The sequence below is a fragment of the Ranitomeya imitator genome, chromosome 6 (genome assembly GCF_032444005.1).
Source record: "Ranitomeya imitator isolate aRanImi1 chromosome 6, aRanImi1.pri, whole genome shotgun sequence".
Taxonomy (NCBI): Eukaryota; Metazoa; Chordata; class Amphibia; order Anura; family Dendrobatidae; genus Ranitomeya; species Ranitomeya imitator.
The window spans coordinates 205,465,598-205,482,623 of NC_091287.1; the positions used below are offsets into that span (position 1 = coordinate 205,465,598).

The window sequence follows — 17,026 nt, forward strand, 5'->3', positions numbered from 1 at the left end:
CTCATGAAAATAGAGTGGCTGAGAATGCGGTAGATGTACAGCAAGGCGAATGATGCTATGAGATTGTTTATGCATTGGATATGAGAATATTCGCCAAGCTGCCTCTGGTGCACTGACATATCTTGAATCCATGAATTGGTGTGTTTCATCATGTTGGATGTTAGTCTGGCAGATTTCAAGATTGGCTTTATCATGTCCTTTGTAGACGTATTTAAATAAATATTTCACAGCCTGAATGGAACCACAAACTTTGACATTTATATGGCACTTGTATTTTAATAGCAGGGACGGATTATATGGAACCACCCACGAATTATCAATCATGTTAGAATGGTGTTGAAAAGATGGGCCAAAGTGTCTGCGGTAAGTAGGATAGGCGTCCTTAGCTATGATGGTTCTTGGTTGCAAATCTTTAGGGAAACCTTTTGTACACTTCCCCAGATCCATACAGGGAGAATTTGGGTTGTGTTCTCCACACGGACCATGAATCATATGTTGGAGAACAATTTTATGGAGCTGAGGGTAGTGGGTAGGATTGGGAATTTCAGCCCACACTGTATTGTCTATGTCCTCCTCAGTCCTTAATTTGGAGTTGCTGTCCAGAATAATCAAAATGTGAGCGTGTGGAAGGCCACGTTTTTGAAATTCAATTACATGAACCATAGCGCAAACTTTCCCAAATAATCCATTGTTAATGTCTTTTAAGAGTGCTTCCAGTTTTATTTTGAAAACACGTGCCACCAAATCAGGTCTATGTTCCACACGCTGCCAAGGTTCCAAATTCTCAGTAATCTCATTCCATTTCGGATTACAGGTCATAGTGATGAATAGATCAGGACGACCATATTTAGTCACAATAGCCATGGCATCCTGGTACCGCTGCTGCATATTCCTGGGACTGCCTTCAAACGAAGATGGTAAAATGACCGTTTTTCCAATGGGGATGCCCTTCTCAATGGATTTTTTCTGGAGATGTTCCTGGAGTACACAATAATCCTCTACTTTCAAATCCTTTTGGTGTTGACGGATATAATTTAGGCGATTTGCCTCGATTTTCACATAAGCATCCACTAAGTACTGCTGAGTGAGTTTGCCACCATTCAGGAGTGGATTAAACTGATTACGGACAGACAGCACATAGCAGTAATATTGCAGTTGTGTAACTCTGCGTGGACTTTGCCCTTGTTGCTTGAGGCCATCATGCCAGCCCTGGTCTCCGTAAGGGAAAAATAAAGGATAGAGTAAAGCATCTAAATTACTGTGTAGAATGCTGACCTGTTGTGTTCTTGGCGCCAAAGGATTTTTGGGGTCCGGTTGTAAATGTATTAAAATATCACGATTAAATGGTGGCTCTCCATTGTCATTTTCAAATACGACAGCAACTTCATTGACAGTTGGATTATTATATCGGCGAGGGTCTTGATTCCGATCTTGTTTAAGGGCCATGATGATATTTGGCATGAAAGTGCCATTAGCTTCAGCTTTAAGATGTTCTTCATGTTCCACATCTCGTAACATTTTGTAGGCAGCAACAAAGGGATTCACATTGTCTAACTGAAGAGCAATTATACTCATCAAAGTGGGATGACATTTTTGATTTTGTTCACAGTTTAAACGTTGTTCATTCGCGGTAGCGGTATCCAAAATATACAGTTGGGCATAAGCTGGAACTTGATCATCACTGGGATGTAGAGTTCCAGTACGATGATATATTTGTCCATGTATACGGAAACAGTAAGGGCCATGTCCAGGTGGAGGGGATATATTGGCACCCATGGAGGCGAAAGCAAATGAGCTGTTAATACTACGAATATTTTCCATGAGATTCTTACTGAACTCACTCTCCCCTGTCAGCAATCGTTTAAAGACCTCGGGATATTGGGGTATAGGTATATGCACTTTACTCTTGTGACAACACAGAGTAAAATTTTTATCTGCTGGTATCTCAGCATTAAAATGTAATGCTTGACAATGTTCACATAAATAGTTCATAGGACCACAGGAGTGTTCTACTATGGTACTGTCATCATTAGTAAAACCTGTAGGATGTTGAGATACAGGTTGTGATAACGGAGCATTGGAATGTTTCTGTAAGCCAACATATATAAAGCGTGGACCTGGTAGAGGATCTTCACTGTCCACAGATTCAATCACTGAGGAGTTGGAAGGTGTATCGTGGTCAGAGTTTATTAATATGGAGGTGCAAGCGGATTTTTTGCGCCATTCACGGCGTGCACCAGCTGCATTTGGTAATGGTTTGTTTGTTGCCTTAGAAGAGTCAGGTGTGAAGCATGTCTTATAAGCAGACTTAACAGTGTGCAGGCGACGGCATTTATCATTTGGAGTGTAAGTAGGACAGTGTTTGCGCTTACGTGCAGATTTACCAACGGTTAAAGGAGCTTCAAGCTGCACACATTCTATGAATGGAGACAAAGAAGCTGTATTGTGGGCAGAATCTATGACTGAGGACGTGGAAATTTTATGTTTGCAACGTTGAGAGCGTGCAGCAGCAGCTTTATTACTTAATCGATTAGTTTTGTCCTCAAAAGACTCATTAGTAATGCGTTTATTGCAAGCAGCATTAACAGTGTCCAGGCGCTTATGTCTGTCCTCTATAGTCTCGTTAGCACGCTGTTTGTGCTTACGTGCGGCATCGGCGGCTTTTCACTCAGCGTCATTGGTATACTTATTATCAGACCTGATGTTACGTGCGCCATCAGCAGCTTTGGGCTCTGTGTCATTAGTATACTTAACAGTGTCCAGGCGCTTGCATCTCTCCTCTGTACTCTTGTTAGCACGCTGTTTGCGCTTACGTGCGGCATCGGCGGCTTTTCGCTCTGCATCATTACCATACTTTATATCAGACCTGATCTTACGTGCGCCATCAGCAGCTTTGGACTCTGTGTCATTAGTATACTTAACAGTATCCAGGCGCTTGCATCTATCCTCTGTACTCTTGTTAACACGCTGTTTGCGCTTACGTCCGGCATCGGCGGCTTTTCGCTCTGCATCATTACCATACTTTATATCAGACCTGATCTTACGTGCGCCATCAGCAGCTTTGGGCTCTGTGTCATTAGTATACTTAACAGTATCCAGGCACTTGCATCTATCCTCTGTACTCTTGTTAACACGCTGTTTGCGCTTACGTCCGGCATCGGCGGCTTTTCGCTCTGCATCATTACCATACTTTATATCAGACCTGATCTTACGTGCGCCATCATAAGCTTTGGACTCTGTGTCATTAGTATACTTAACAGTGTCCATGCGCTTGCATCTATCCTCTGTACTCTTGTTAGCACGCTGTTTGCGCTTACGTGCGGCATCGGCATCTTTTTGCTCTGCATTATTAGTATACTTTCTATCAGACCTAATCTTACGTGCGCCATCAGCAGCTTTTGGCTCTGTGTCATTAGTATCCTTACTATTAGAGCTCATGTTGGCTAAGCTAAACAGCTTTAAGCGTGGTGGTGGCAAACAACAGGTTAATAAGAGGCAGTGTCAGGTAGTAGGAAAATAGCCAGTTAATAATAGGCAATAGTTCTTTGCAGGAATGCAGATATTAATAAATAGGCAGTTTATATTGCAGAGAAATTGCTGGGCAATAATGGACAATGTCCTTATGTGGCAAATAATAGAGCAATATACCCAATGTGGCAAAGAAGAGGTTAATAAACGGCAGTCTCTCAGTATAACAGTTAGTGAATAATAGGCAGTATATGGAGAAAACACCAAACAAAAGTTCAAAATTGGTGTGAAAATGTCACTGAACCACTTCACAACTAAATATATATAGTTTTGGTAAATGGTATTATCATTTTTTTGACGAAATTCGGCAGGAGCTTGAAGAGCAACGTCACTGGGCCCGCCTCCACGCAGTAGAAACTTGCTGTGAGGTAAAAATTCAAAAATCACACCAAAATGGCGGGCGGAGTGTGTCACAGTACGGCACGTTTCTGATTGGTCGCTCGCAGCAGGCGGCAACCAATCAGACACTGGACACTGTTGACGTCACTTATCTCCGGACATTAGCTCCGGACATTAGCTCCGGACATTAGTTCCGGACATTATCTCCGCACATTAGCTCCGGACATTAGCTCCGGACATTAGCTCCGGACAAAGCCACGGAAGTTGGCACAAATTGCAGGAAGTAGTATTCTAGGCAATTAATCTCCGGACATTAGCTCCGGACATTAGCTCCGGACATTAGCTCCGGACAAAGCCACGGAAGTTGGCACAAATTGCAGGAAGTAGTATTCTAGGCAATTATATATTAGATGCTGTTAGGTTACAACAAAATAACTCCTTTTTGTGATTTTTTTTTCTGTAATGTAGGGGCATTTATGATTCCCTTCCTTATATTGTTGGTGTTTGAAGGCATACCATTGCTACACCTTGAATTTGCAATTGGACAACGTCTGAGAAAAGGAAGTGTCGGTGTATGGAGTTCTATTCACCCAACATTAAAAGGAGTTGGTAAGTTTTATTTCTTTTAAAGCAAAAATTCTTTGATAAGCAATCATTGATTACAATACAATGTCGACAGAAAAGCAGCACTCCCCCATTTCTTAGGCCAAAAGTCCTTTATTGCATTAATGTAGACATCTTCCTAGCGGCGTGCAGGTAAAAAACAGGGAATTAGACAGGGGGGAGGACACAGACTATGGACATTTTGTGTCTATCTGATGCTTCTGTGGGTCAGAATGGACCCGTAGAATCGTCAGCCAGAAACGAAACGGCAGTAGTCTGTGTTCCTCCCCCCACCTAATTCCCTTATTTTTACCTGCACACCGCTAGAGAATGGGTGAGTGCTGCTTTTCTGTCGATGCTTTGTGAATACATTTTGCACTTTCAGCTTTGCACCACGCAGCAATATCCTAGAAGTTGTTTTTATCAGATTTATCTCCAGAAAACATGAAAAACTTGGTGCCCATTTGCTTCTTCAACATGATTACAAAACAATGTCTAAAATATGAAATAATGACATGAAATAATTTGATAATCTTAATTATTCTTCATCACTGATGGAAACTTGCAATCTGCATCAGCATAAACAGTCACTACATTCAAGAAGTTGTCGAGTTTTCTGATAAAAGTGAAATAGTGTTTCTGAATTCTTCAAATTCAGCTCTTGGAAATGGCTTTGTCATAACATCAGCTATCATCTGGTCAGTGTCGCAATAAACAAACTCATTTATGCCACATTCTATCAAATTATGCAGGTGATGTTTAACATCAATGTGGTTGGTTTGATTTTCTCAATGCATGCAAGTATAAAGGGTTGGGTTGTCTTCATAAATCACCATCAGTTGAGTTGATGACTTAACGAAATCGCCTAATAATTGATTTAACCAAATTGTCACGGTCAGCTGCAGCCGCTGATGCGGCCCAGCCCATAGACGCCCCCAAGCCGACCGACCTCGGACGGCGTGGGGCGTGCATCCCCCGGGGACCCATTACAGACCCTTTATACCGAAGAAGGGGACCCGGGCCTACCTGAACTAGGGGAGGGCAGAGGCAAGGGTTCTGTGGCAGCTGAGCATGTAGGCAAGGAAAGAGACACGAAGGACTTGATTACACCGCACAACTTCAGGTATAGAGCAAGTAAAGTTTACTAAAGTAACGTCACACAGTACATAAACCAAACAAGAATATGCCAGGGTCCCGATTCCACACATCCCAGAAGGGAACCACCCTGTGGACCCCAAGGAACCAACAGATCACTGAGGCACACATAGGCGGGACATCAGGACGCAGGCAGGACATCAGGGTACACAAGGTCATCAGGACGCAGGCAGGGCATCAGGGTACAGACAGGACATCAGGACACATGAGGTCATTGGGACATCAGGGTACACGAGGTCATCAGGACATCGGATAGACATCTGGGACACTGATGTGGCAGCCCAGGACATCAGGTGGGACACTGGCATGGCAGCCCAGGTCATCAGTTACATCAGGACAGAGGACATCAGGGTACAGACAGGACATCAGGTCATCATGCCACATGAGGTCATTGGGACATCAGGGTACACGAGGTTATCAGGACATCGGATAGACATCTGGGACACTGGCGTGGCAGCCCAGGTCATAAGTTAGATCAGGACATAGGACACAGGACATCAGGGTACAGACAGGACATCAGGACATCTGGACCCAGGGTCACCGGCAGACATCAGACAGGAGTCGTTCAGTTACGGACATCCGAAACGACCTACAGTCACCTCCTCAGTCATCAGGCTCCAAGCTCCAGACAGCGGTCATCAGGTTCCAGACTACGGTCGTCATGCTCCGGGCATCGGACCTAGGAAGGAACTTAAGCGTGATGGTGCAACCACCGCTGTACTGGACATGGGCCAGACGGGGTTAACACCGCATGGCAGTCAGAGCACAGAGTAGTAGATGCTCAGCAGAAACACCGGTTACAAGAGACTCAAAGTCACTGGGTGTGAGGCTCCAGATGCAGAGGAATTCAAAGAACATAATCACAGCAGACACAGTTCAGACAGGTTCAGGACAGGTACAGGATCAAGGATTCGGGCCTGGATATACTGCCTCCAGGACAGGCGCCAGAACGAGACAAGACAGGAATCAAGGCAAGGACTTTAGTACAAAAACATAGACAGGAGAGGTGCAGGAACACAAACACACATAGCAAAGTTCTAGGAGCTTTGTGAGTAGCTCAGGCCCCGCCCATAGGGCAGGGGAACTTAATATAGGAGCTGCCCCACAGCAATTGGCTGGGGACAGCATTTCAAGTACACACCCTAACCCTGATAAAAGCAGGGGAGGTGTGGCTGCGCACGCCCTAAGCACAAACAGAAACCATTACAGGACAATCAGTGCAGTAACTGAGGCTCAGGGCACCTGGCAGCGACTGCAAGCACAGACACACGTGGAAAGTCATGCACCAGCTGCAAATGACCTCACAACCCGTGGACAGCTTCCATAGTGGCAACCAGGGACCGCACATGCAGATGGTTATGCAGCAGGGCAAAGACCTAACCACTAGAGTTGAGCGACCTTGACCTTTTTAGAGTCAAGCCGGGTTTCGCGAAACCCGACTATCTCAAAAGTCGGGTCGAGTGAAATCGGCCGATTATGGCGAAAAGTCGGGATCGACCGAAACACGAAACCCAATGCAAGTCAATGGGGCAGCATAGTCGGCAGTGAGTGGGGGCCAGGAAAACACCTAGAGTGCCCATTTTAATGTCAAAACCATCCATTCTTCTTAATGAAGCTTGTCAAGCGTAATTTACCTTATAATAATTGGAAGGCATTTGAAATTGGGGGTCATTTGGCTAAAGTTGTGTGGGGTAGGGCTGGTTCAAGTAATTAGTGGGCCCAGGAAATCTGGACCACGTCACGGCAGTGGAGCAGGGAGAGGTAAGTATTTCAACTTTGCAAGTGCTGTGAACCTGAGCAAGCAGGGGGGGCCCACTTGTTGGCATTGGCACTGGCACAGGGCCCCTCAAAGTACAGCGGTGTGTTTGCACGGCGGGGGCGCCTCCCACCGGCAGCAACACTTTTGCGTACTATGAGAGGCCCTGTGCCAGTGACGTCGGCAACTAGTATTCCTCCCCCCACCTGATGAAGGAACCTGCACTTTCATCTGCACCTTCCTCTTTGTCCCCGTGTAAGGTGGTATGGTATGCGGGAAGAGCAACCTGACTTTCAGCAGGGTCACAATGTTGTTGTGTAGCATGCAGGGGGAATGTTGCGTTATGGGTCAATTGTTGTGAATTCTGTGGCTGAATTCACTCCTGTGGTCACAAGTGGTATTGCAGCCTCTGGGCTTCCTCCCTCAGGTGTTTTGGTGAGCTCGTTGGCTGCCTTGCTATTTAACTCCACCTGAGTCTGTCTTCCTTGATCCTTGTCAATGTTCCAGTGTTGGATCTGAGCTACTGCATCTTTCCTGTGGCCTGCTGCTCTGCTAGATAAGTGTTACTTTGTTTTTGTTTCCGTTTTTTCTGTCCAGCTGTGCTATTCTCTTTTGCTGGAAGCTCTGAGACGCAAAGGGTGCACCGCCGTGCCGTTAGTTCGGCACGGTGGGTCTTTTTGCTCCCCTTTGCGTGGTTCTGCTTTAGGGTTTTTTGTAGACTGCATAGTTCTCTTTGCTATCCTCGCTCTGTCTAGAATATCGGGCCTCACTTTGCTGAATCTATTTCATTCCTACGTTTTGTCTTTTCATCTTGCTAACAGTCATTATATGTGGGGGGCTGCCTATTCCTTTGGGGTATTTCTCTGAGGCAAGTCAGGCTTGTATTTCTATCTTCAGGCTAGTCAGCTCCTCAGGCAGTGCCGAGTTGCATAGGTAGTGTTAGGCGCAATCCACTGCTGCTTTTAGTTGTGTGAGGATAGGTTCAGGTATTGCAGTCTGCAGAGATTCCACGTCTCAGAGCTTGTTCTATTGTTTTTTGGGTTATTGCCATATCACTGTATGTGCGCTGATTACTGCACACTGTGTTGCCTGATAGCACAGCATAACAGTACAAGGAGCCAAACCAATGATTCTCAATAGAGGGAAAAAAGAAGTCCTGACATCATTTTTTTTTCCTCAGCTCTGTCTTCAGTTTTTTTTTTTTTTTTTTTCCCCTAGACATTAGAGTGCTTCAGGACACAGCTGTGGACATGGATATTCAGGCTCTGTGCTCCTCAATGGATAATCTCGTTATAAATGTACAAAAGATTCAAGATACAATTGATCAGAAATCTATGCTAGAACCAAGAATTCCTATTCCTGATTTGTTTTTTGGTGACAGAACTAAGTTCCTGAGCTTCAAAAATAATTGTAAGCTATTTCTGGCCTTGAAACCTCATTCTTCTGGTAATCCTATTCAACAGGTTTTGATTATTATTTCTTTTTTGCGCGGCGACCCACAGGACTGGGCGTTTTCTCTTGCGCCAGGAGACCCTGCATTGAGTAATGTTGATGCGTTTTTCCAGGCGCTTGGATTGCTTTACGATGAGCCTAATTCAGTGGATCAGGCTGAGAAAAATTTGCTGGCTTTATGCCAGGGTCAGGATGATGTAGAAGTATATTGTCAGAAATTTAGGAAGTGGTCAGTACTCACTCTGTGGAATGAATCTGGACTGGCGGCTTGGTTCAGAAAGGGTCTCTCTGAAGCTCTTAAGGATGTCATGGTGGGATTTCCTATGTCTGCTGGTTTGAATGAGTCTATGTCCTTGGCCATTCAGATCGGTCGTCGCTTGCGCGAGCGTAAATCTGTGCACCATCTGGCGGTATTGTCTGAGAGTAAACCTGAGCCTATGCAGTGCGACAGGACTATGACTAAAGTTGAACGGCAAGAACACAGACGTCGGAACAGGCTGTGTTTCTACTGTGGTGATTCCACTCATGCTATTTCTAATTGTCCTAAGCGCACTAGGCGGTTCGATAGCTCTGCCGTCATTGGTACTGTACAGTCCAAATTCCTTCTGTCCATTACCTTGATATGCTCTTTGTCATCGTATTCTGTCATGGCGTTTGTGGATTCAGGCGCTGCCCTGAATCTGATGGATTTGGATTATGCTAAACGTTGTGGATTTTTCTTGGAGCCTTTGCGGTGTCCTATTCCGTTGAGAGGAATTGATGCTACACCTTTGGCCAAGAATAAGCCTCAGTACTGGGCCCAGCTGACCATGTGCATGGCTCCTGCACATCAGGAAGTTATTCGCTTTCTGGTACTGCATAATCTGCATGATGTGGTCGTGTTGGGGTTGCCATGGCTACAAACCCATAATCCAGTATTAGATTGGAACTCTATGTCGGTAACCAGCTGGGGTTGTCAGGGAGTACATGGTGATGTTCCATTTTTGTCTATTTCGTCATCCATTCCTTCTGACATCCCAGAGTTCTTGTCTGACTTTCAGGATGTATTTGAAGAGCCCAAGTCTGATGCCCTACCTCCGCATAGGAATTGTGATTGTGCTATCAATTTGATTCCTGGTAGTAAATTCCCTAAGGGTCGTTTATTTAATTTGTCCGTGCCTGAACACACCGCTATGCGCAGTTATGTGAAAGAATCCCTGGAGAAGGGACATATTCGCCCATCGTCATCACCATTGGGAGCAGGGTTCTTTTTTGTAGCCAAAAAGGATGGTTCGCTAAGACCGTGTATTGATTACCGCCTTCTTAATAAGATCACTGTTAAGTTTCAGTATCCCTTGCCATTGATATCTGACTTGTTTGCTCGGATTAAGGGGGCTAGTTGGTTTACTAAGATTGATCTTCGTGGTGCGTATAATCTGGTGAGAATCAGGCAGGGAGATGAATGGAAAACGGCATTTAATACGCCCGAGGGTCATTTTGAGTATCTGGTGATGCCGTTCGGACTTGCCAATGCTCCATCTGTTTTTCAGTCTTTTATGCATGACATTTTCCGTGAGTATCTGGATAAATTCCTGATTGTTTACTTGGATGACATTTTGATCTTCTCTGATGATTGGGAGTCTCATGTGAAGCAAGTCAGAATGGTTTTCCAGGTACTGCGTGCTAATTCCTTGTTCGTGAAGGGATCAAAGTGTCTCTTCGGTGTGCAGAAAGTTTCATTTTTGGGGTTCATCTTTTCCCCTTCTACTATCGAGATGGATCCGGTTAAGGTCCAGGCCATCCAGGATTGGACTCAGCCGACATCTCTGAAAAGTCTGCAGAAATTCCTGGGCTTTGCTAATTTTTATCGTCGCTTCATCTGTAATTTTTCTAGCATTGCCAGACCATTGACCGATTTGACCAAGAAGGGTGCTGATTTGGTTAATTGGTCTTCTGCTGCCGTGGAAGCTTTTCAGGAGTTGAAGCATCGTTTTTGCTGTGCCCCTGTGTTGTGTCAACCAGATGTTTCTCTTCCGTTCCAGGTCGAGGTTGATGCTTCTGAGATTGGAGCAGGGGCGGTTTTGTCACAGAGAGGTTCTGGTTGCTCAGTGTTGAAACCATGTGCTTTCTTTTCCAGGAAATTTTCTGCTGCTGAGCGAAATTATGATGTGGGCAACCGAGAGTTGCTGGCCATGAAGTGGGCATTCGAGGAGTGGCGTCATTGGCTTGAGGGAGCTAAGCATCGCGTGGTGGTATTGACTGATCATAAGAATCTTACTTATCTCGAGTCTGCCAAGCGCTTGAATCCTAGACAGGCCCGTTGGTCGTTATTTTTTGCTCGTTTTGATTTTGTGATTTCGTACCTTCCGGGCTCTAAAAATGTGAAGGCGGATGCTCTGTCTAGGAGTTTTGTGCCCGACTCTCCGGGGTTATCTGAGCCGGCGAGTATCCTCAAGGAAGGAGTCATTGTGTCTGCCATCTCTCCTGATTTGCGGAGAGTGTTGCAGAAATTTCAGGCTAATAAACCTGATCGTTGTCCGGCCGAGAAACTGTTCGTCCCTGATAGGTGGACTAGTAAAGTTATCTCTGAACTTCATTGTTCGGTGCTGGCTGGTCATCCAGGAATCTTTGGTACCAGGGAGTTAGTGGCTAGATCCTTCTGGTGGCCATCTCTGTCACGGGATGTGCGTGCTTTTGTGCAGTCCTGTGGGATTTGTGCTAGGGCTAAGCCCTGCTGTTCACGTGCCAGTGGGTTGCTTTTGCCCTTGCCGGTCCCGAAGAGGCCTTGGACACATATTTCGATGGATTTCATTTCTGACCTTCCCGTTTCTCAAAAGATGTCGGTCATTTGGGTGGTCTGTGATCGCTTTTCTAAAATGGTCCATCTGGTGCCCTTGGTTAAATTGCCTTCCTCCTCTGATTTGGTGCCTTTGTTCTTCCAGCATGTGGTTCGTTTGCATGGCATTCCTGAGAATATTGTTTCTGACAGAGGTTCCCAGTTTGTCTCGAGGTTCTGGCGAGCCTTTTGTGGTAGGATGGGCATTGACCTATCTTTTTCCTCGGCCTTCCATCCTCAGACTAATGGCCAGACCAAACGAACCAATCAGACCTTGGAAACATATCTGAGATGTTTTGTTTCTGCTGACCAGGATGATTGGGTGTCATTTTTGCCGTTGGCTGAGTTCGCCCTTAATAATCGGGCCAGCTCGGCTACCTTGGTCTCTCCATTTTTCTGCAATTCTGGGTTCCATCCTCGTTTCTCTTCAGGACAGGTTGAGTCTTCGGACTGTCCTGGTGTGGATTCTGTGGTGGACAGGTTGCAGCAGATCTGGACTCAGGTAGTGGACAATTTGACCTTGTCCCAGGAGAAGGCTCAGCTTTTCGCTAATCGTAGACGCCGTGTGGGTCCCTGACTTCGTGTTGGGGATCTGGTTTGGTTATCTTCTCGTCATATTCCTATGAAGGTTTCCTCTCCTAAATTTAAACCTCGTTTTATTGGTCCGTATAGGATTTCTGAGATTCTCAATCCGGTGTCTTTTCGTCTGACCCTCCCAGACTCCTTTTCCATACATAATGTATTCCATAGGTCGTTGTTGAGAAGATACGTGGCACCTATGGTTCCATCTGTGGAGCCTCCTGCCCCTGTTTTGGTGGAGGGGGAATTGGAGTATATTGTGGAGAAAATTTTGGATTCTCGTGTCTCTAGACGGAAACTCCAGTATCTGGTCAAATGGAAGGGTTATGCTCAGGAGGATAATTCCTGGGTTTTTGCCTCTGATGTCCATGCCCCAGATCTTGTTCGTGCCTTTCATGTGGCTCATCCTGGTCGGCCTGGGGGTTCTGGTGAGGGTTCAGTGACCCCTCCTCAAGGGGGGGGTACTGTTGTGAATTCTGTGGCTGAATTCACTCCTGTGGTCACAAGTGGTATTGCAGCCTCTGGGCTTCCTCCCTCAGGTGTTTTGGTGAGCTCGTTGGCTGCCTTGCTATTTAACTCCACCTGAGTCTGTCTTCCTTGATCCTTGTCAATGTTCCAGTGTTGGATCTGAGCTACTGCATCTTTCCTGTGGCCTGCTGCTCTGCTAGATAAGTGTTACTTTGTTTTTGTTTCCGTTTTTTCTGTCCAGCTGTGCTATTCTCTTTTGCTGGAAGCTCTGAGACGCAAAGGGTGCACCGCCGTGCCGTTAGTTCGGCACGGTGGGTCTTTTTGCTCCCCTTTGCGTGGTTCTGCTTTAGGGTTTTTTGTAGACTGCATAGTTCTCTTTGCTATCCACGCTCTGTCTAGAATATCGGGCCTCACTTTGCTGAATCTATTTCATTCCTACGTTTTGTCTTTTCATCTTGCTAACAGTCATTATATGTGGGGGGCTGCCTATTCCTTTGGGGTATTTCTCTGAGGCAAGTCAGGCTTGTATTTCTATCTTCAGGCTAGTCAGCTCCTCAGGCAGTGCCGAGTTGCATAGGTAGTGTTAGGCGCAATCCACTGCTGCTTTTAGTTGTGTGAGGATAGGTTCAGGTATTGCAGTCTGCAGAGATTCCACGTCTCAGAGCTTGTTCTATTGTTTTTTGGGTTATTGCCATATCACTGTATGTGCGCTGATTACTGCACACTGTGTTGCCTGATAGCACAGCATAACAGTCAATGTACCAGCAGACTCATCTATCACTGGCTGGGCAATGGGCACGATGAAGTGGAAACACAGATATAGGCCCAAAGAATAAAGTGGGCTAAATGCAGTTCAAAATTGGTAACACAGGAATAACCAGGGGGCATTGCAGTGGAGGACAACTGGAATGAGAGGCTGACACAGAGAGTAGGGCCAAATCAGTAAGTAGTCGAAATGCAGTTCAAAATTGGCAACCGTAGTAAACAGGCGGCACAGCTTTGTTCAGTGGAGGAGAACAGCAAGGAGTGGCAGACACCGATAGTAGGCCCCAACCCAACTAGTAGGCCAAATGCAGTCTAACATTAACAACTACTTAACGAGAGCCTGAAAATGGAATTTCAGGACAGGAAACCAGGAGAACAGCAAGGAGTGGCAGACACCGATAGTAGGCCCCAAACCAACTAGTACGCCAAATGCAGTTGTTCCATTTAACCACAATTTAATGAGAGCCTGAAGATAGAAGCTCAGGAAAGGCAACCTGGGGAACACCTTGGAGTGTAACACACCATCTCTCTCCACCCCATACCCATTTTGTAGGCCTAATGCAGTGTACTTTTCTACAACTACTAAACGAGAGTCGGAAGACCGAAGCAATGGCAAGGAAACCTGGGGAACACCTTGGAGTGTAACACACCATCTCTCTCCACCCCATACCCAATTTGTAGGCCTAATGCAGTGTAGTTTCCAAGAACTACTAAACGAGAGCCGGAAGATCGAAGCTCAGGAAAGGCAACCTGGGGAACACCTTGGAGTGTAACACACCCTCTCTCTACACCCCATACCCAATTTGAAGGCCTAATGCAGTGTAGTTTCCAAGAACTACTAAACGAGAGCCGGAAGATCGAAGCTCAGGAAAGGCAACCTGGGGAACACCTTGGAGTGTAACACACCCTCTCTCTACACCCCATACCCAATTTGTAGGCCTAATGCAGCGTAGTTTCCGACAACTACTAAACGAGAGCCGGAAGATCGAAGCTCAGGAAAGGCAACCTGGGGAACACCTTGGAGTGTAACAAACCCTCTCTCTACACCCCATACCCAATTTGAAGGCCTAATGCAGCGTAGTTTCCAACAACTACTAAACGAGAGCCGGAAGATCGAAGCTCAGGAAAGGCAACCTGGGGAACACCTTGTAGTGTAACAAACCCTCTCTCTACACCCCATACCCAATTTGTAGGCCTAATGCAGTGTAGTTTCCAAGAACTACTAAATGAGAGCCAGAAGATCGAAGCTCAGGAAAGGCAACCTGGGGAACACCTTGGAGTGTAACACAACCTCTCTCTACACCACGGAAGGGCTGATTCTTAGGAAGGAAGGCTGTTGGAAATAAGCATTGCGCGTCCGAGGGTGATTATATTCTTATTAGGTACAGTATATACTCACCCTCGGACGCGCCCTGCTTCTTTATTTGTAATGAATGTTTATTTGCAATGTGGTGTTGACTTACTCTATTATTTTGGTAATTAATGATTTTATTATTTTCATTGTTTTGCATCTTCTCGGCAATAATATAAAGAAGACGCGACAGGACAACACTCGGTGGATGCCATATCTGTGTTTTCAATTTAAAAAACCTTTCAGTTAACTACTTGCAGGAGAAAGTAATTGTAGCTGGTGGCCATTTTTAGTACTGTACCAGATTTTAGTTGTGTGTTTGTTTTTAATGTTAAAATGTCTGCATTTGATATCTCACCAGTATTTTCTTTTTTATAAGCAAAATACTTTTTTTTTTATTTTATGATGTTGGTTCAAGGGGTACACGGGCAGCAGTAGACAGGTCAGTGGAGGCCTAGTGGAAGGAGGGACCGCAGACAGGCTTCGAAGCCCTAACATAATAAATTGGGCTGCCTGTAGGCAATATAAAATTGGTTCCAGGGGAACACGGGCAGCAGTAGACAGGTCAGTGGAGGCCTAGAGGAAGGAGGGACCGCAGATGCGCCAATGTTTCCCCCATACCAAATTTGTAGGCCTAATGCAGCGTAGTTTCCAACAACTACTAAACGAGAGCCGGAATATCGAAGCTCAGGAAAGGCAACCTGGGGAACACCTTGGAGTGTAACACACCCTCTCTCTACACCCCATACCCAATTTGAAGGCCTAATGCAGTGTAGTTTCCAAGAACTACTAAACGAGAGCCGGAAGATCGAAGCTCAGGAAAGGCAACCTGGGGAACACCTTGGAGTGTAACACACCCTCTCTCTACACCCCATACCCAATTTGAAGGCCTAATGCAGCGTAGTTTCCAACAACTACTAAACGAGAGCCGGAAGATCGAAGCTCAGGAAAGGCAACCTGGGGAACACCTTGGAGTGTAACAAACCCTCTCTCTACACCCCATACCCAATTTGTAGGCCTAATTCAGCGTAGTTTCCGACAACTACTAAACGAGAGCATGAAGATCGAAGCTCAGGAAAGGCAACCTGGGGAACACCTTGGAGTGTAACACACCCTCTCTCTACACCCCATACCCAATTTGAAGGCCTAATGCAGTGTAGTTTCCAAGAACTACTAAACGAGAGCCGGAAGATCGAAGCTCAGGAAAGGCAACCTGGGGAACACCTTGGAGTGTAACACACCCTCTCTCTACACCCCATACCCAATTTGAAGGCCTAATGCAGTGTAGTTTCCAAGAACTACTAAACGAGAGCCGGAAGATCGAAGCTCAGGAAAGGCAACCTGGGGAACACCTTGGAGTGTAACACACCCTCTCTCTACACCCCATACCAAATTTGTAGGCCTAATGCAGCGTAGTTTCCAACAACTACTAAACGAGAGCCGGAATATCGAAGCTCAGGAAAGGCAACCTGGGGAACACCTTGGAGTGTAACACACCCTCTCTCTACACCCCATACCCAATTTGAAGGCCTAATGCAGTGTAGTTTCCAAGAACTACTAAACGAGAGCCGGAAGATCGAAGCTCAGGAAAGGCAACCTGGGGAACACCTTGGAGTGTAACACACCCTCTCTCTACACCCCATACCCAATTTGAAGGCCTAATGCAGTGTAGTTTCCAACAACTACTAAACGAGAGCTGGAAGATCGAAGCTCAGGAAAGGCAACCTGGGGAACACCTTGGAGTGTAACAAACCCTCTCTCTACACCCCATACCCAATTTGTAGGCCTAATTCAGCGTAGTTTCCGACAACTACTAAACGAGAGCATGAAGATCGAAGCTCAGGAAAGGCAACCTGGGGAACACCTTGGAGTGTAACACACCCTCTCTCTACACCCCATACCCAATTTGAAGGCCTAATGCAGTGTAGTTTCCAAGAACTACTAAACGAGAGCCGGAAGATCGAAGCTCAGGAAAGGCAACCTGGGGAACACCTTGGAGTGTAACACACCCTCTCTCTACACCCCATACCCAATTTGAAGGCCTAATGCAGTGTAGTTTCCAAGAACTACTAAACGAGAGCCGGAAGATCGAAGCTCAGGAAAGGCAACCTGGGGAACACCTTGGAGTGTAACACACCCTCTCTCTACACCCCATACCAAATTTGAAGGCCTAATGCAGCATAGTTTCCAACAACTACTAAACGAGAGCCGGAAG

At 45.9% G+C, this 17,026-nt stretch overlaps 1 protein-coding gene across 3 annotated transcripts in view; it reads left to right on the forward strand.

The window, feature by feature from the left end:
- Nucleotides 1–17,026, forward strand: part of SLC6A19 (solute carrier family 6 member 19) — a 966,903-nt gene that overhangs the window by 210,023 nt on the left and 739,854 nt on the right. For all 3 annotated transcript variants that reach the window (XM_069730438.1, XM_069730439.1, XM_069730440.1), the window contains exon 2: nt 4,336–4,476. In XM_069730438.1, the coding sequence (XP_069586539.1) occupies nt 4,336–4,476 (141 nt within the window). The remainder of the gene's footprint in view (nt 1–4,335; nt 4,477–17,026) is intronic.